The following is an 18,680-nucleotide window of genomic DNA, read 5'->3' on the forward strand; positions in this document are numbered from 1 at the left end:
GAATAGTTTCCTATACGGGAGCTTGGGGCAGTCCTAGATATAATAACATGTGGCCAAATGCTTCCAGGGGTTAGTCACAAAACGACTCCGTAATAGTTCAAAGAATGTCATGCTGAATGGCCGGCCCCACATATTTTCACTTCACCAAATCCGGCCCTCGCAAAAAGTTTGGACACCCCTGTCATAAAGTTGCCAAAATATGGCATCTTTTATATAATGATAATAATACTTGCATTTTAAAAGACGTGTAGTAGTTCTTAAGTATGTATTATCTAATATTTCATTAAACTGAATAGAGACAGATTAAAGATGGCTGAATACAACCGACCTTATAGCAAACACAATGCAGCAGAAATTAGATGTTATGATAAAAAGCTTTTAGCATATATTTACAGCATAGGAATAAATAATATGCCCACTTGTATTTAGGTCCTTTAATAAAAGAAAGATGACCTTTAACCGTGCCAATTCCAGGATCTGCATCAAGTACAAATTTTAAAAAGAGACTGGAATATGAATAGGAGAGGACATGAATAGAAAGATGATTAATCAGAAGTAACAATAACAATGAATTTGTATCTTTACAGAGCATTTGTTTTTAGATGGGGTCAGTGACCCCCATAAAGAGAATGCATCTCTATTCATTTAAATAATCTATTCCTGAGCTCTATTGTTCTCTCATAGTCACACAGGTGTAGACACCACTGACCTATATGTTCTTTTGGGTATAGTGTTTGTTATAAATGCACATCATTGTGATGTGTCAACAATATAGATTTTCCAGTTATATTTAAGCAGAGGTTGCTGGGCTTGTTGAACTTTTTCAGGTTCCTATTGGAGGCTCAAGCTTTGGTCAGCCCCCCCCCCCTTTGCTCATAACAATAAAAAATCAGTGTATCAGCCATTCAGTTTTAGTTCCAAAAATAGGAAGCAAATACATTTTCTCCCCAAATCTCACTCTAATTATTTGGGCTTTTCAGGTTACCTTTTCCTCAAAATTAACTGTGACTGGCATTTAACAAGCACCCCAATGGTAGACAACCGCACAGTTTGGGAACCCCTGAATTAGAAGTGCATATAATATATACAAGTATTACTCATTGGGACACACTTGTTCCAGCACCATTAGACTTATATACTTTATATATACGTAAAAGAGAACTATCACAAAAATGAAATTTTAATATAAACTTCAGCTTGCTGAAATAAGAAACTTTCTAAATTCAATTAATTAAATATTCTGTATGGTTTCTGAAATAATCAAGTTTATCTCCACTATTCCTCTCTCAGCATCTGTTTCTCTTCATTCAGCATTCGGGTGTCAGATATTCATTGACATTTACATCCAAAATATCTTATAGGGGCTCCTTTTGCCTAGAAGATGTGTTAGAGCTCAATCACCAGACATTATGGGGGTTATTTACTAAACTCCGAATGCAAAAAATCTTTTTTTTTTAAATCTGACTTTTAAAAAATCACGAATTTTTCAGCATTTATTAAACCCAGAGGATGGAAAAGTCAGAATCTGAAAATCCGGCATCTCAGACCTGTCGTGGTTGCATATAAGTCAACGGGAGAAGTCCCAATGATTTTTTGATATGCGCTGGGTTTCATGCAATACCCTGAAGTTTTCGGATGAAAAGTCTGAAAAAATTGTGAAAATCGGATAAAAATCTTAAAAAATCCGATTTTTTGTAATAATAAATAAGTGTAAAAATAAGTGTAAAAAAGTGTAAAATAAGTGTAAAAAAACCTGAGCGGATTTGATCTGAGTTTGTAGCAGAAAATATTGAGATAAATTTGGACTTTGATAAATAACCCCCTATGTCTCTCTACATGCAGGATTTGTGCAAAAGGCAGTTACCGTCAAAATTCTTTTTTTGCTTATGATATTTATTTATATATTATTTAAATCACGTTTTTTTCCAATTAAAAATGAGTTGAATTTGCACTTCGTTTTCCAGAGCAGTCATAAATGTTATGTTTTAGATAGGCGGACTGCACTGTATACGGTAGGTTAATATGGATAATTTTCTGAAAAAAAAGGGAGAGCTGGGTGTTGGATGGAAAATATGAAACATTTATGCAATAAAATGCACTAAGTTTGCCCAGGAGCAGTAACCCATAGCAACCAATAAGATGTTTGCTTTTAAACAGGTGAACAGTAAAACTTCCTGGTTGCTTAAGTTACTGCTCCTGGGCAAACTTAGTGCCTTTTATTACATAACCAAATCAGATTTTACAGTGGAGATCACAGGCATATTAGCAGCTTGTGAATTCAGCTGTACAAACCAGACGTCTTCAGGTTTCCCATCTTTCTTTTTACTGCACTGATGAAGCTGATTGATGAAGCTTATAGCACTGTAATTATCCAGGTATATACCCTTACTAGCGGCATCACATGAGACAGGTTATCATTAACAGTGTATAAAAGCTTAGTAATGATGAAAGCATCTTAGAGTCGTGGGTCGGGTATCCACGGGTTACCCGCAAAAAAAGTGTGTACCCTGCACAATGAGGGTAGGGTTTTTAGGTGTGGGTATAAATCCAGGTCTGCGGGTTGCAGGTTTGGTTGCGTTACATCTAAATTTCTTATCTTATGTTATATTGTCTGTATTTATAAAATTGTAAAATTTTACAAAACGTGTTTCTGTCCCCGCCCACTTTTGATGGTGTCACTTCCGGTTTGTAGCAGCATAACTTCCTGTTTGATGGTGGTCAGCGGGTTGCGTGTCGGGTTCCGGATCCGGGTCGGGTAGTGGATTAAATTGGATTAAAGTGGGTAAATAAACTGGTTGCAGTTCGGGTATCGAGCTGCAGGTTCGGGTCAGGGTCTTAAAAATTGGTTCCGCGCAGGACTCTATATAGAACCTATCTATAAAATACCTTTAACCCCAGATACTTAATCAACCAAACTCAACCTCCCACAGACACACATGGAGATCTGAGCGCACAGTAGCTGACAGACACACACACCAAAGATTTCTCAAATCCAATCACAATCTGATCTAGTAAATATACTTGGACCTGGTTATTCTATACTAACCATAAGCTCAAGAGTAAAGTAACTAAGCAAAGGTCAATGTCTACATCAGCTATGTATAAATGAATGATATTCTGCATAAATAAATTAATATTATTCTTGGGTGTGAAGATTCTCATTCATCCAGATCATGGTATATCTGTAGAAATAAATCAAACCAACTGGACTTGCTGTGTTTTTCTTGAGGACGTTTCACCAGTCATCCGACTGGCTTTCTCAATTCAGAATAATTATTCTTGGGTCTGACTGAACAAGCCCTTATATGTTATTCTGTGTAGGAGAACATAACCATTTTTTATTGTTGGTAGGTGAATGTAATTACGGAGGAAGAGTGACTGATGACAAAGACAGGAGACTTCTCCTCTGCTTGCTGTCTATAGTCTATAACAAAGACATACAGCTGGACAAGTATAGACTCTCAACAGGAGACACATACTATATTCCTTCATACGGTACATACCAGGTAAAGTACACAACCGGCATTATTTTAAAGGAAAATGTTTGTCAGCAGCTGTGATACATTTTATTCAAACTTTCATTCCAGTATAAATATTGCCAATGTTCCTCTTGGAACCATAGCAAGTTCATCGGTTTTTGATTTGGACCATATCAATCATGATTCCTTCACTACTAATAACATACAAGCACCTCTGGTCTTACAACATGAGATCAGGCAACATAAATGGTCCATCTCTCCCTCTTTTGGGAGGTGGAAAAGCGGGAGGGTTAAAGAGATACTGTCATGGGGAAAAATTTTTTCTTCAAAACGCATCAGTTAATAGTGCTACTCCAGCAGAATTCTGCACTGAAATCCATTTCTCAAAAGAGCAAACAGATTTTTTTATATTCAATTTTGAAATCTGACATGGGGCTAGACATTTTGTCAATTTCCCAGCTGCCCCTGGTCATGTGACTTGTGCCTGCACTTTAGGAGGGAAATGCTTTCTGGCAGGCTGCTGTTTTTCCTTTTCAATGTAACTGAATGTGTCTCAGTGAGACATGGATTTTTACTATTGAGTGTTGTTCTTAGATCTACCAGGCAGCTGTTATCTTGTGTTAAGCTGGCCATAGACGCAAAGATCTGATCGTACGAATCGAGGATTCGTACGATTTTCTAACCGTGTGTGGAGAGTCCCGACATTTTTCGTCCGGCGGAGATCGGTCGTTTGGTCGATTGGACAGGTTAGAAAATTTCTGTCGGCTGCCGATAATATCTCTGCGTGTATTGCCGATCATACGATTTTCAGTGGGAGACTGTCACTAGCTTTGGTTGGACATAGATATCGTATGATTGCTGTCAGGGGCAAAATGTTGCTGATCTGTTCTTTAACTAATCTGACTGGTAAGACTTTGATCTGAATGGTTAGTGGCGGGTCGGGAGATGGGAAAGTCCGATCATACGATGATTCGTACGATCGGATCTTTGCATCTATGGCCAGCTTTAGGGAGCTGCTATCAGGTTACCTTCCCATTGTTCTTTTGTTTGGCTGCTGGGGGGAAAAGGGAGGGGGTGATATCACTCCAACTTGCAGTACAGCAGTAAAGAGTGATTGAAGTTTATCAGAGCACAAGTCACATGACTTGGGGCAGCTGGGAAATTGACAATATGTCTAGCCCCATGTCAGATTTCAAAATTGAATATAAAAAAATCTGTTTGCGCTTTTGAGAAATGGATTTCAGTGCAGAATTCTGCTGGAGCAGCACTATTAACGGATTCATTTTGAAAAAAATGTTTTTTCCCATGACAGTATCCCTTTAAGGTATTCGTAGCAGAATGTTTTGTAGCTAGAATCATAGTTTTCACACCAAGCACGAGTTCAATTAGAAGAAATAATACAGATGTATAGGTTCCTCTTCACGATCCTTTGTTATCTAATCAACAATGTCTTCTCCCTAGTCCTGCGTTGACTACATAAGAAGTTTACCACTTATAACCCACCCAGATGTGTTTGGGCTGCATGAGAATGCTGATATCACCAAGGATAACCAAGAGACCAATCAGCTTTTTAGTGGTGTTCTCCTAACTTTACCCAGACAAACCAGTGGCAGTGGCAGATCTCCTCAGGTAAAAACATGATATAAACATGCATGTTGGGATCAGCTAGAGGATCTTTTATCTACACTGAGCCATGACAGTGACATCTCCTGATGTTTCCAGTGTTCTGGGCACTGCTATGGGCTCAGAACATGTCCAGAAAGCATGTGCAATCAGGCTGGAAAAGGTTGGCTGCCTAGGGAGACCAGGGTAACAAATGGGGTCATGGGAGGGTGTTTTAGAAATTTTTAGCCTCCTAGATTTAAAGTTAACAAGTAAAAGTAAATATTCTGCTTGTTGGTTTTATAATTGCTACACTTTTATGTCCGCAGATTTATTGGTCAAACACAATCCATCTGTCAGTACAATTAATGAGCTCAGAAATATTAAAGGAGAACTATGCCCCCAAAATGAATACTTAAGCAACAGATAGTTTATATCAAATTAAGTGGCATATTAAATAATCTTACCAAACTGGAATATATATTTAAGTAGATATTGCCCTTTTACATCTCTTGCCTTGAACCACCATTTTGTGATGGTCTGTGTGCTGCCTCAGAGATCACCTGACCAGAAATACTGCAGCTCTAACTGTAACAGGAAGAAGCGTGGAAGCAAAAGACTCTAATTGGCTCATGTGACCTAACAAGTATGGTTTGTTTGTGTGCACCATGAATTAGGGTCCCAAGGGGCAGTTCTTATTTTTAAAAATGGCAATTTTCTATTTATGATTACCCAATGGCACATACTACTAAAAAAAGTATATTATTATGAAAATGGTTTATTTACATGAAGCTTTACATATGAGCTGTTTTATGCAATAACTTTTTATAGAGACCTACATTGTTCGGGGGGTATAGTTTTCCTTTAACCGAGTTTTATAAAACTGTCTATTGAGCTACAGATTATTAGAGAATTTTAATCGAATGAGTCTTAAATGCAGAAGAAGCTCTTTGACACTGTCTGTATATATAATATTATTCTACAGTTTTATTTAATGTTTCCCCTATCCAATTCCTCAGGAAATAGTTGAGGACTTGGCCAAAGATATACTCAACAAATTGCCTAGAGATTTCAACCTGGATAAAGTGATGGAAAAGTATCCAGTTGTCTATGAAGAGTCAATGAATACTGTCCTCAGACAGGAGCTAATCAGATTTAACAGGTAGGACGCGATAGTTAATGTTTAACTTTTTCGCAAAAGCAGAGCTGTTTAGAGCCCAGCAGGGTCCAGTTTTGGGCAGGAGAGGAACCGTGTATGATGTTCAATGTAGACAGGAATTGTGGGTTGGGAAACATTCCTTGTATTACTCAAACACCAGCTCATGGTGAGATACTTTGTATTACTATTCACCATAGGCAGGGGCGTTTCTGCCATTTCCCCACAAGTAAGTTTAAGAGCTGTTTTTCTAGCAATGTGGCCCCCCATGGATCCCTGCCAGCTATAATTAAGTTTGGGTGGCAAGGGCATCGCAAGGCTTTAACACTAAATTGCTCTGACCATGGGCAGCAGCATAAGAGCCAGAGAGGGGGGCACGGCTCTCTACTCTGCTTTAAAGGAGAAGGAAAGGCTTGGTGCACTTGGGGGTGCCAGGTAATTGTACTGACTTACCTGAAACCCTGGGCTGGTGCTCCTATCAGCAGAAAACTGCACCGGCCCGGGGTTATACCAGTGAGCACCACGGAGCGATCATCTTCCGTCTTCCTCTTTCCCTCGAGCAGCTGCGCATGCGGAGTAGAACAAAAAGCCGAACTTTAACTAAAAAGTCGACTATTTTGTTCAATTGCGCATGTGTCTGCTCCCACTCCGTGACGCTCACTGGTATAACCCCGGGCCGGTGCAGTTTTCTGCTGATAGTGTCGGACTGGGACACCAGGGGCCCACCCAACAACCTTAGACCAGGGGCCCACCAAAAAAACCTTAGACCAGGGGCCCACTCTCTGTACTATTATTCTTCCTCTCTTCACTCAGCCTCTATTCTCCTAGTCTATTTTCTTTACATACTATAATCCATTATTCCATCTATTTAGACTCTTTTTCTCATAGAAATAGGGAATGACCATGAAATAGGCCTAATGTTTAGCAGCATGAGGGCCCAAAGACTCCTGAGCCCACCATATCTGGATATGTTAAGGGACCTAAAATTAATTTGCTGTGGACCCAGTAGCATCTAGTTCCGCCACTGATCCAAAGACTGGTTATGAGAGAAAAAGTTCCAGTAGAAAGAGTGATATTTAGGCTTCCTCCATTTGGCTATTATGTGTATTTATGAATTTTTGCTATTGTTAAATACATGGCTGTAACCAATCCTCACCCAAGTGGCCTCTATATATAATATATAAATACCCCAATATTCTTTGCCATTAAAAAGCTGAAACAATGATGAGTGTGGAAGTGGCAGGACTAATGTCTGTGTTTCTCCCTGTGTTTCTGAGCTCAGGCTGACAGCAGTGCTACGGAGCAGTCTCATAAACCTCGGAAAAGCAATCAAAGGGCAAGTACTCATGTCTGCCGAACTGGAAAATGTGTTCAACAGCATGTTGGTGGGAAAAGTTCCGTCAATGTGGGCAGCCAAGTCTTATCCATCATTAAAGCCTTTGGGAAGCTACGTGGCTGACCTTCTCTCCAGGTTACAGTTCCTACAGGTACAGTCTGTTTTACTCCTGTATCACTTTACACAATATTCCCCATTACATCTGATTAGTGATGGGCACATTTCTTCGCCAGCCATGGATTCACAGCGAAATTACTCTTTTTGCAAAACTGCAAAAACTTCTTTGCGGCATAAAGTCGCGGCGACAAAAAACGTAGCGCAACAAAAACGCTGCGCCCATTGACTTTAATGCATTTGGACGAAACATTCGCCCTGAGAAAAAAAACGCTCATTGACTTTAATGCATTTAAAATTGTTATTGTGTTTCGTGAATTATTTGCCGTTTCACACATTTTTTCTCAGTTTTGCTAATTTTTCCGAGATGAGAACGATACAAATTCGCTTATTACTACATCTTTTAATTAGCGTGATAAATATGTCATATCATTGGGAGGGCCAACATTTATTCCTAATCTATTAACATCAAACATTGCCTTTTATTAATCAAATTGAGCAAGTCCTATGCTGATTGGTTACCATGGGTTTATTAGATCTGTATCAATCTTCCCCCTGGTATTATATTATCCCATAAGAGGGTCTTGCTGTAATATATTGGAAAGCAGCAGATAAAATATTGAACTCTAGCGATACCTCAAGGCTTTTTTTTTTATAATTCAGAATTGGGAGTCAGTTGAGGCAAACACATACTGCCCTCATGTGGAATACTGAAGTAACTGTAATCTCTTCAGGCAGCTGAAATATTCGGTTTTTTATTAAAGGGGAACTATTGCGAAAATGTAATATAAGCTTCATCATACTGAAATAAGAAACTTTCTAAATACAATCAATTAAATATTCTGCATTGTTTCTGAAATAATCAAGTTTATCTTCACTATCCCTCTCTCTCAGCATCTGTTTCTCTTCATTCTCTCTTCATGCAGCAGTTGGGTGTCAGGTGAATGATCCAATATATCTTATAGGGGGGTTTCCTTTCCTAGCAGATGTATTAGAGCTCACTCTATTAAAATCACCAGACATCATGTCTCTCTACATGCAGGATTTGTGCAAAAGGCAGTTATTTTGTTAGATTTTGTCTGTACTGGAATCAGTTGAGTGAGCTTTAATACATCTGCTAGGAAAGGAAGCCCCCCTATAAGATATATTGGATCTAACTGTCAATGATTATCTGACACCCAATTGCTGCATGAAGAGAGAATGAAGAGAAACAGATGCTGAGAGAGGGATAGTGAAGATAAACAGTACAGAATATTTGATTGTATTTAGAAAGTTTCGTATTTCAGTGTGATGAAGCTTACATAAAATCTGCATTTTCGCGATAGTTCCCCTTTAACTGGAACTGTGCTACTGACTTCATATTTCAAAAAGGTGTGAGGGCAATATAGTTAAAGCCACAAGGGGGGTTATTTATGAAGGTCCGAATTTATCTTAGTATTTCTAATATCCAACTACGAATTCCCGAAACGGACCTTATTTATGAAGAAAAAAAGGCCGAAAAAATAGGGTCGGGCAAAACTACGAAAGCTTTGGAGCTTTCCCCCGAAAACTCAGAATTGTTTTTATAGTTTTCCGCAAAAACTATGATTTTTTTTTGGAGTTTTTTGCGCCGAAACCCCAAAATCATCGGATATCGGTACAGACATCAGCACAGAAACTGGGACCTTCTCCATTGACTTATACAGGACCTTGAGAGCTTTTAGATGCCGGGGTTTCGGATTCAGAGTTTTTAGACCATCGGACTTCAATAAATCTCGAAAAATTCATCGTTTTTTTTTTTTTTGCTCCAAAAACGGCAAATTATTCGAGGTTCGGATATTCGGAGCTTGATGAATAACCCCCTAGGTCTAAGCTCGGAAGGACCAATCATTGGGTAGCATTTACTGGTAACCTGTTTGAAAGCAAATATGTGATTGGTTGAAATGGGTTCCTGCCATCTTTCTTATTACCCTTTGATAATTATTCTCCTTGAGACCTCTATACAAGTGAATATAGAAATGTCACATTCCTTCTGGTGAACTCTGTTTTCACCCTTTGATAGATATGGCCCAAAGTGAGTGTTGTGTAACAGAAGTCGATGTACAGTATAATATCCATAAGAACATTCTGTTGGTCGTTCTTAACAGGACTGGATAGACAACGGTCCTCCCAAAGTTTTCTGGATCTCAGGATTTTACTTCACTCAGTCCTTCCTAACGGGAGTCTCCCAGAACTATGCCAGGAAACACACCATTCCCATTGATCACATTGGCTTCCAGTTTGAGGTAAATAAAACAAATTGACTAAAACCTTGCAAATTGCAGCATATTTTAATCACATATATGTTATTGTCACGCAATCATGACATGTCACTAAAGGGATACTGTCATGGGAAAGTAAAGTTTTTTTCCAAAACACATCAGTTAATAGTGCTGCTCCAGCAGAATTCTGCACTGAAATCCATTTCTCAAAAGAGCAAACAGATTTTTTTATATTCAATTTTGAAATCTGACATGGGGCTAGACATATTGTCAGTTTCTCAGCTGCCTCCAGTCATGTGACTTGTGCTCTGATAAACTTCAGTCCCTCTTTACTGCTGTACTGCAAGTTGGAGTGATATCACCCCCCTCACTTTCCTAACTAGCAGCCTAACAACTAGGGATGCACCGAATCCACTATTTTGGATTCGAACGAACCCCTGAATCCTTCACGAAAGATTCGGCCGAATGTAGAATCCCAATCCTAATTTGCACATGCAAATTAGATTTCCCTTTTCTCCGTAATAATAAAACAGAACCTTGTACTTGATCTAATTGATGCTTATTTGCATATGCAAATTAGGGGTGGGAAAGGGAAAACATTTTTTACTTCCTTGTTTTGTGACTAAAAGTCACACGATTTCTCTCCCCGTCCCTATTATGCAAATTAGGATTTGGTTTGGCCGGGCAGAAGGATTCGGCCGAATCCTGCTGAAAAGGCCGAATCCTGGCCTAATAGCGAACCAAATCCTGGATTCGGTGCATCACTACTAACAACAGAACAATGGGAAGGTAACCAGATAGCAGCTCCCTAACACAAGATAACAGCTGCCTGGTAGATCTAAGAACAACACTCAATAGTAAAATCCAGGTCCCACTGAGACACATTCAGTTACATTGAGTAGGAGAAACAACAGCCTGCCTGAAAGCAGTTCCATCCTAAAGTGCTGGCTCTTTCTGAAAGCACATGACCAGGCAAAATGACCTGAGATGCACCTACACACCAATATTACAACTAAAAAATACTCTTGCTGGTTCACAAATGACATTTTATATTGTAGAGTGAATTATTTGCAGTGTAAACAGTGTCATTTAGAAATAAAAACTACATATAAATCATGACAGAATCCCTTTAAGCATCTTTTGTCCCCATCGTTTTAGGTGACCAGGTATAAAAGTGACGTGGCTGAAGCGCCAGCAGATGGAGCTTACGTGAAGGGACTCTTCTTAGAAGGAGCCCGGTGGGACCAACAGACAATGCAAATCGGCGAGTCGCTTCCAAAAATACTTTATGATGCGTTGCCCATAATTTGGCTCAAACCAGGTGAAAGTGCAAAGTTCCAGTACACAAATACATATCTGTGCCCTGTTTATAAAACCAGCGCCAGGCGAGGAACCCTTTCAACTACAGGCCATTCCACTAACTACGTTCTCTCCATAGAGTTGCCCTCACACAAGCCTCACAAACACTGGACCAACCGAGGGGTGGCCGCTCTGTGCCAACTCGATGACTAGTTGGGGCTCAGGCTCTTTACATTCAGGCTTCACGTGCCTGAAGTTCTATATTTGTGTACAATACAAGAAAATGATAAAAAAATAAATAATATATTTCTGAAGTCGAAAACGTTGAATAGTAGTCTGGCTTTGTACAAACTGCTATTTTTCCACATTTTGATGCCAGTTCAGGAGCAACTATTGATGTCTCCATAACATGATATGAATTCGAATGGGTCTCTTTCTTAGAATACATTTGTTTTTACAATGAAACCAAGAAATTGCACTTTGTGGGTCTCTGTTTAAAGCAGAAATGCAATTGTCTTGTTTTGTAATCATTGAAAAGAAGGGGAAGGTTCACCTCTAAATTATTTTTCATAGTTTTTTAATTATTTGCCTTCTTCGGATTATTTGCGGATTATTTAAATGGGGGTCACTGACCTCATCTATAAAACAAATGCTCTATAAGGCTACAAACAGTGATTGGGGGCGAATTTGTCCCGTTCCGCTGAGAAATTCACAGGTGAAACGCGACTTTTAATGCCGGCGACAATTCGCTGGCTGACGAGATTTGACGCACATTAAAGTCAATGGGTGTCCGTTTAATTGTCGCTGGCGTCCAAAAAATCTTTGCCGGCTAATTTTCCCAGCAAATTCGTGAATTTATTCGCCGGCGGCAAGATGCGAATACATTTGCCCATCACTAGCTACAAATTAAATTTTTATTACTCATCTTCCTATTCAGGCCTCTCCTATTCATAATCCAGTCTCTTATTCAAATCAATGCATGGTTGCTAGGGGAATTTGTTCCCTTGCAACCAAACTGATAAAACTGGAGAGCTGCTGAATAAAAAGCTAAATAAGTAAAAAACAAATACAGGTATGGGACCTGTTATTCAGAATGCTCGGAACCTGAGGGTTTCTGGATAAGGGATCTTTCCGTAATATGGATCTTCACCTCTTAAGTCTACTAGAAAATCATATACACATGAATTAAACCCAATAGGCTGGTTTTGCTTCCAATAAGGATTAATTATATCTTATTTGGTAACAAGTATCAAGTACAAGCTACTGTTTTATTATTACAGAGAAAAAGGAAATACATTTTTAAAAATTTGGATTATTTGGATAAAGTGGAGTCTATGGAAGACAGCCTTTCCGTAATTCGGAGCTTTCTGGATAATGGGTTTCCATATAACCGATTCTATAGCTGTAATAAAAAATGAAAAACAACTGCAAATTGTCTCTGAATATCCCACTCTACATCATACTATAAGTTAACTCCGAGGTGAACAACCTCCTTTAAGTAGGAATCTGTCCTGGAGCTTAGACGGCCATACACTATAAGATCTGCTCGTTTGCTGTGGTCTCCAAATGAGTGGATTTTTCCCCGATATCTTAACTAGCCGATGCAATTAACACCTGCCCAATTTTTGGCCAGATATCAGTCAGGTGGACCCGTCGGAGGTCCCAATACCTGGGCAGATAAGCTGCCAAATCAGTCTAAATGGTCCAAATTGAAAGGCTACATTTGGATTGCAGCCCCTCCTGCAGGGACATTCCTATTTCATTGGAATAAGTAACAGAAAAACAAAATGCGTCTTTATTAATAATTTCACATGGGCCCAGGGCGTCTTTCCTAGACATTTGTATTGACTTTAGTACAAAGGAAACCATGGCACTGAGATGGTGTAAGTTGGGCTAGGAATGATGATAAAGGATATGAATAAAAAAATAAAGATCTGCAGGACAGGATGGTTTTAATACAGATTCAAGACTTATTTGAATATAGAGGGTTTAATGTCGCACAAAATGGACAAAGTGCGGGAAATAAAAGCAAAATGCTCTTCTGTCTACACCAAACTACAAAGTCAAATGCTGTGACAATTCTTATACAAAGCTCATACAGACACACAATTTTTATTTCACCTGCAAAATGTATTGAGCAGCTTTTTCAGATAATATTCCATATTTATTAACCAGCCAATAAACACTTGAAATACAGACTTATTTACATCAATGAATGGTGACATTAGAGACACTGCTAAGCCATAACCTGGGCTACTGAAATTATTAATTACCACTATTTTATGTATAAAAGGTTTATCATGTGACCACAATGACTAAGGGAAGGGGCTGAAGGGCAATGTGTAACTTGTCACCAATATTTCTATAGTTTTATATAGAAAAAGCTTTCAGAATTTGTAGTGTGTTTTGCACCATAGGGATCTAGATGCCACACACAATGGTCAGTAAAGTACTTTGGCCACATTCAGGGCTGGGCCAAGCCAATTGGGCACCCTAGGCAACCCCCCCCACGTGTGGGGCAAGCGGAGGGGCAGGGAAGGGACAGAGGAGGGAGAGAGGGACAGACAGAGGAGGGAGGGAGGGACGAACAGAGGAGGGAGGAATGAGAGAGGGAGGGCGGAACGGAAAGAGGGAGGGACGGACAGAGGAGGGAGGGTGGGACGGAGAGAGGGACAGAGGAGGGAGGGACAGACAGAGGAGGGACAGACAGAGGAGGGGGGAGGGACGGAGAGAGGGAGAGACAGACAGAGCAAGGAGGGTAAGACAGAGAAGGGATGGTTGGACAGAGGAGGGAGAGAGGAATGGACAGAGGAGGGAGGGTGGGACGGAGAGAGGGACAGAGGAGGGAGGGACAGACAGAGAAGGCATGGGCGGACAGAGGAGGGACGGACAGAGGAGGGAGGGACAGAGAGGAAGAGATGGACAGAGGAGGGAGGAGCAAGTGAGTGACAGAGGGGGTAGGAGAGACCTGCAGAGGGGAATCTGGATTAGAAATAATCAGAAGAATCTTGAACAGGCACCTGCCCAGCGCCCCTCAGTGTTACGCCCTATGCAGGAGCCTCTTCTCCCCCCCCCCCAGTTCTGGCCCAGGCCACAGTGTATGTATTTGCACATGGACGGCCAATATTCATTGTCACAAAGTCACATACAATTAAGACTGTTAATTAAATTAGGGGACCGATGTATGTACAAAGACTTTCCCATGTTGCAGGGGGGGGGGGGTTTGAGAGTCTGTACCAAGTGCACCTGATTCGCCAGTACAACTTAACAAACTTTGATTCATTATATTTAATGGGTTTGGAAACTTAACAGAATTCGATTATTAATAACAGAATAACCGCCTCCCCTCACACACACACACACATTTTTATTATTAATATGCTGAATAAAGTGAGAGCTTAACCCGAGTCTGTGCAAGTACAACAACTTTGATTCAAAGACTCCAGCTTGAGGTTGAACCTGATAATATCACAAAGTTACGGCTTGTAATACAACCATATATTAAATGATGATGGATCTGTAGTCACGACTAGGAGATTTCATCATATGACTTTAAATAGACAGGCTTGGCTTGTTTCCTGAGCTTCTCCTGGGCCCGGAACACTTTACTGTGTGGGAGGGCAAGTCCCAGTGGAGGCAGATGGATCTATGAATAGTTTATTCGTTTATTCACAGACATAGAATCAACACCAAATCATGTGATACACCAGCGGGGCAACATTTCTGCAGTAAAAATCACAGTCTTCAGGACACACAGGTCTTAATTCTAAAAGGGAACTTAATTTAGGGTCAGGACTGAATCCCGACTCCTGGACTATTTACAACCCACCCTAATTCATTGTATTATCTGTACAATTGATCTCTATCTATCTGTAACCTCCTTATTTATTGCCCATGAATACCTTTCACTGATCTAACAGAATATACGCTGTGCCTTTCCAGCTTTCATTTGTATTTTGCCTGGCGAAGGGGCCTTGCTGCTCCAAAAGCTTGCAATCTATTTTATTGTTAGCCAATATAGGTATCACTTCTAAAATACTTTTTGTATTTGTTTGTTTTTTATTTGTTATTTTTGCTGCTGGCTAACAGGGTTCCACAGTTTTTGTTTTGTGCTTAGTTGATTCTGTGATGCTCATGGAAAGGGAGCAAACAACACAGAGAAAGGTCATTCATTGACAGCGTAAGGGACAGGCAAGTGTGGGAAAGTAGAAGCTTTAGCAGGGGAAAAGGTAAAAGCCATGCCAACTACTAGGGGGAAAGCTTTGTACAATACAAGCAGTGAATAGTGTGGGGGGAGTAGGTAGAAGTTGTGAAACATGCAGCAGGAAAGAAGAAGCAGTTGAAGACAGAGTCACAGTAGAACCAGTGCAAAGTACATGGGGAGAGGCAGAACAATGTGCAGGGAACAAGCAGAAATGCTGAGTAGTGTTGAGGAGACATAGAAACTGCAAGGAGTGGGGAACAAGCAGATGCAAAGTGTTAGGGGAGACGCAGAAGCAGATGCAAAGGGGCAGATTCGCTAAAGGGCGAAGTGACTAACGCTGGCGTAATTTCGCCAAGGAGATAGATTCTGGCGCAACTTCGCACTCTAACGCCAGGCCAATTTACAGTCTGGCGAAAGAGCGATACTAAGCAAATTCACTAAGTTTTTGATTTTACTGACCCTTACCTCTATTGCTAGACTTGCCTTCGCCACCTCAGACCAAGCGAAGTGCAATAGAGTAGATAGGAGTTCCTCAAAAAAAAAAGTTTAAAATTTTTCGAAGTCCCAAAAAACGTTGGCGTTTTTTCCTATTTAAAGGGTGATAGACTGAAAAAGATCTTAAATTTTTTTTCTGGGTATCCTCCTTCCCCCCTACATTTGATAACATATGGCACCTAAACTATACTGGGGGCACATGTGTAGGGCATTATAACAACTTCAGTATCCTGTGCGCAACTTTGGATCTTCGTGAATTAGCGTTGTCCAGGCGAATTTACGCCTGCCGAAGTGTTGCGATGTGTGCGAAGCCATCGCTGGCGAATTTTCGCCTGTTAGTAAATTTGCCCCAAAGTGTTAGGGGAGATGCAGAAGCAGATGCAAAGTGTTAGGGGAGAAGGTAAGATCTACTAAATGCAGAGGGAGGCAAATGTAGTGGGAAGTAAAAAAAGAAGAAGAGCAAAGAGCAGGGGAGGGAGACTGATCTGAGCAGAGTTAAATCACAGAACTATTTATAGAGAAGGGTAAAGACCAGAGGAAAGCTGTGAAGGGGCAGGGAATAAAGTAACAGTAATTGGGTTGGGAGGGAACAAGGACTAATACTTACAGGCCTGGGGTAAGGATTCCTATAATGTAATCCAATTTCTATTCTGGCCTTGCATTCTTCTGTACACTCTTTAATCATCGCAAGATCCGTAATCTGCAAAAAACAATTGTGTTCACATACGGCCCGGCAAGATCTTGGCTTGGGTATGACACTTCATGGGTTAATATAATGGCACATTGCAGGATTACAGGGAGGTGTTGGGATCAGTATATAGTCTAACCTTGCCTCTCCCCAGCCTCACAGTTGTACAGTGTAATCAGGCTTTGGGGTTCAGGCAGAGACTTGATTGGTCAGGGCACTGTTTATATGGGGGACTCCAGCCTATCAGGTCCTTCCCCTGCCTGATGTCACTGCTGCAGCAACCAGAGGCAGGACAGACGTACGTTACAGGACAGTGGGACTCGTTTATTAATGGCGGTGCAGCGTCTGATAAATACAGGACTTTATTGGGAACACAAATAATTGCTCTGCAATTGCCCCGTGTGTTACAGATTGTACTGAGAACTCACCGAGCAGTTACACAATTACACACCTGTTTGTTTCTATGGAATAACTTTCTAGCTTCATCTACAATGTACTCTCTCTCCTTTATCGTTTCTTCCATAAGGCCCGACGCCGCCTGCCATTTCCTCGCTATTCGGAAAATCTGGCGATAAAGGTTTAAAACCTCACGACGGGTCCCGGCTGTCATCTGCAAAATAAAAGAGGTGCAAAGGGCTCTGAACTTGTGTTCTAAACCAGGACCCCGCCCACCTACAGCTCCGCCCATTAGTTATCTCAGAGGGGAAACAACAGGGCGAATTAAATGTGGGTTTATTATTAATATAGAAACGGGTGGCTGACCTTTTAGTTAACTTTCATGGACTGGCCAATTCTTATCAACTGCCTTTCATTTTTCTTTTTTATGGTTTTTGCATTATTTGCCTTCGTCTTCTGACTCTTTCCAGTTTTCAAAAGGGGGTCGCTGACCCCATCTAAAATCAAATGCTTCGTAAAGCTACAGATGTATTGTTATTGCTAGGGATGCACTGAATCCACTATTTTGGATTCGGGTGAATCCTTCACGAGAGATTCGGCTGAATTCTGAACCAAATCTCTATTTGCATATGCAAATTAGCAGTGGGAAGGGAAAAACATTTTTTACTTCCTTGTTTTGTGACAAAAAGTCACACAGTTTCCCTCCCCGCCCCTAATTTGATTATGCAGATTAAGATTTGGATTCAATTCGGCCGAATCCCAAACCGAATCCTGGATTCAGTGTCATCCCCAGTTATTGCTACTTTTTACATACCTCCCAACTGTCCCGTTTTCAGCGAGACAGTCCCGCTTTTGATTCTCTGCACTGAACAGCCAGAAAAAGATACAAAGTTTCTAACTTAATTGGCTTTTGGCAGAGAGCCCAGAACAGCCACCAGGTGTAAGTAAGATACTTTGTAACAATTTTGAGATAAGCAAATAAGTAATTGTAACAATTTAGATAAGCAGGTCTCTTGCGAGAAGTTAGACTCACAGTTTAGGGCAGAGACCCGCTCAGCTTCAGATAGTAATCTCCTCTTCTTCAGGACGACTAATCCCCCCAAACTGCCTCCCGCTGGCTAGAATATAAATCACTGGCCGGATGGCAGTTTGCTTTGTTTTTTTAAGTCGCCCGAAGTTGCCTCACGAGGAAACTGGGCGACTTCGGAAAACAAAGTGCTCCCAGTGCCATCCTGCTGGGAAAACAAAGCGATCTGAGTGCCATCCCGCCGTCGATTTACATTGTAACATTCTAGCCCAGGGAGATTAGTCGCCCCAAAGAAGAGGCGACGGAATCTCCCTGAATCTGAGCGTGTTCATGCCCTTGAAGGGCAATTCACCTTCAAGGAGAAGGAAGTGCAGTAAATGAGGGGGGACATTAGTTCAACTCACTGGCAGAGTTCACGGGCTCCTCATAAGCCACAGTGGTGCGACACATTAGAAGGACACTCAGTAAGAGCGCCAACTCACATGCAACTTCCACTACAACTCACAAATAAGGTCGGTACTAATTCTACCCAGCATGCACAACGCCCCACCTCAGCCAAAGTCTGCCACTGATGGACCGTACCGGTGCCACGCCTTTTCCGCAACACGCCACGCCTACACCCCTGACGCCAGGTCCTCCGTGGG

At 40.9% G+C, this 18,680-nt stretch overlaps 2 protein-coding genes across 2 annotated transcripts in view; one reads left to right on the plus strand and one right to left on the minus strand.

Moving 5' to 3' along the window:
* dnah3.S (dynein axonemal heavy chain 3 S homeolog) overlaps window positions 1-12,319 on the plus strand; it is a 169,807-nt gene extending 157,488 nt beyond the window's left edge. Inside the window, exons 56-61 of the mRNA XM_018239192.2 lie at window positions 3,352-3,506; window positions 4,941-5,108; window positions 6,101-6,243; window positions 7,520-7,724; window positions 9,814-9,951; window positions 11,086-12,319. Of these exons, the coding sequence (XP_018094681.1) occupies window positions 3,352-3,506; window positions 4,941-5,108; window positions 6,101-6,243; window positions 7,520-7,724; window positions 9,814-9,951; window positions 11,086-11,439 (1,163 nt within the window). The 3' untranslated portion in view covers window positions 11,440-12,319. The remainder of the gene's footprint in view (window positions 1-3,351; window positions 3,507-4,940; window positions 5,109-6,100; window positions 6,244-7,519; window positions 7,725-9,813; window positions 9,952-11,085) is intronic.
* Window positions 12,320-13,199: 880 nt separating this feature from the next.
* lyrm1.S (LYR motif containing 1 S homeolog) lies at window positions 13,200-18,678 on the minus strand. The gene is made up of 4 exons (XM_018237099.2): window positions 18,587-18,678; window positions 17,065-17,223; window positions 16,533-16,625; window positions 13,200-14,872 (listed from the first exon to the last, which is right to left on the minus strand). Exons 2-4 carry the CDS (start codon window positions 17,221-17,223, stop codon window positions 14,756-14,758), a joined length of 369 nt encoding a protein of 122 aa, XP_018092588.1. The 5' UTR covers window positions 18,587-18,678; the 3' UTR covers window positions 13,200-14,755.
* Between the last annotated feature and the right edge of the window lie 2 nt (window positions 18,679-18,680).

The sequence above is a fragment of the Xenopus laevis genome, chromosome 9_10S (assembly GCF_017654675.1).
Source record: "Xenopus laevis strain J_2021 chromosome 9_10S, Xenopus_laevis_v10.1, whole genome shotgun sequence".
NCBI classification, from domain to species: domain Eukaryota; kingdom Metazoa; phylum Chordata; class Amphibia; order Anura; family Pipidae; genus Xenopus; species Xenopus laevis.

Bases quoted from the DNA above. Each gene is read 5' to 3' on its own strand.
- lyrm1.S (XM_018237099.2), bottom strand. From the start codon at position 17,223: ATGACAGCCGGGACCCGTCGTGAGGTTTTAAACCTTTATCGCCAGATT. The intron at 16,626-17,064 runs GTGTGTAATTGT...TGTTTTTTGCAG, and splicing joins TATTCCATAGAAACAAACAG to ATTACGGATCTTGCGATGAT. The intron at 14,873-16,532 runs GTAAGTATTAGT...AACTATTCATAG, and splicing joins GGAATCCTTACCCCAGGCCT to ATCCATCTGCCTCCACTGGG.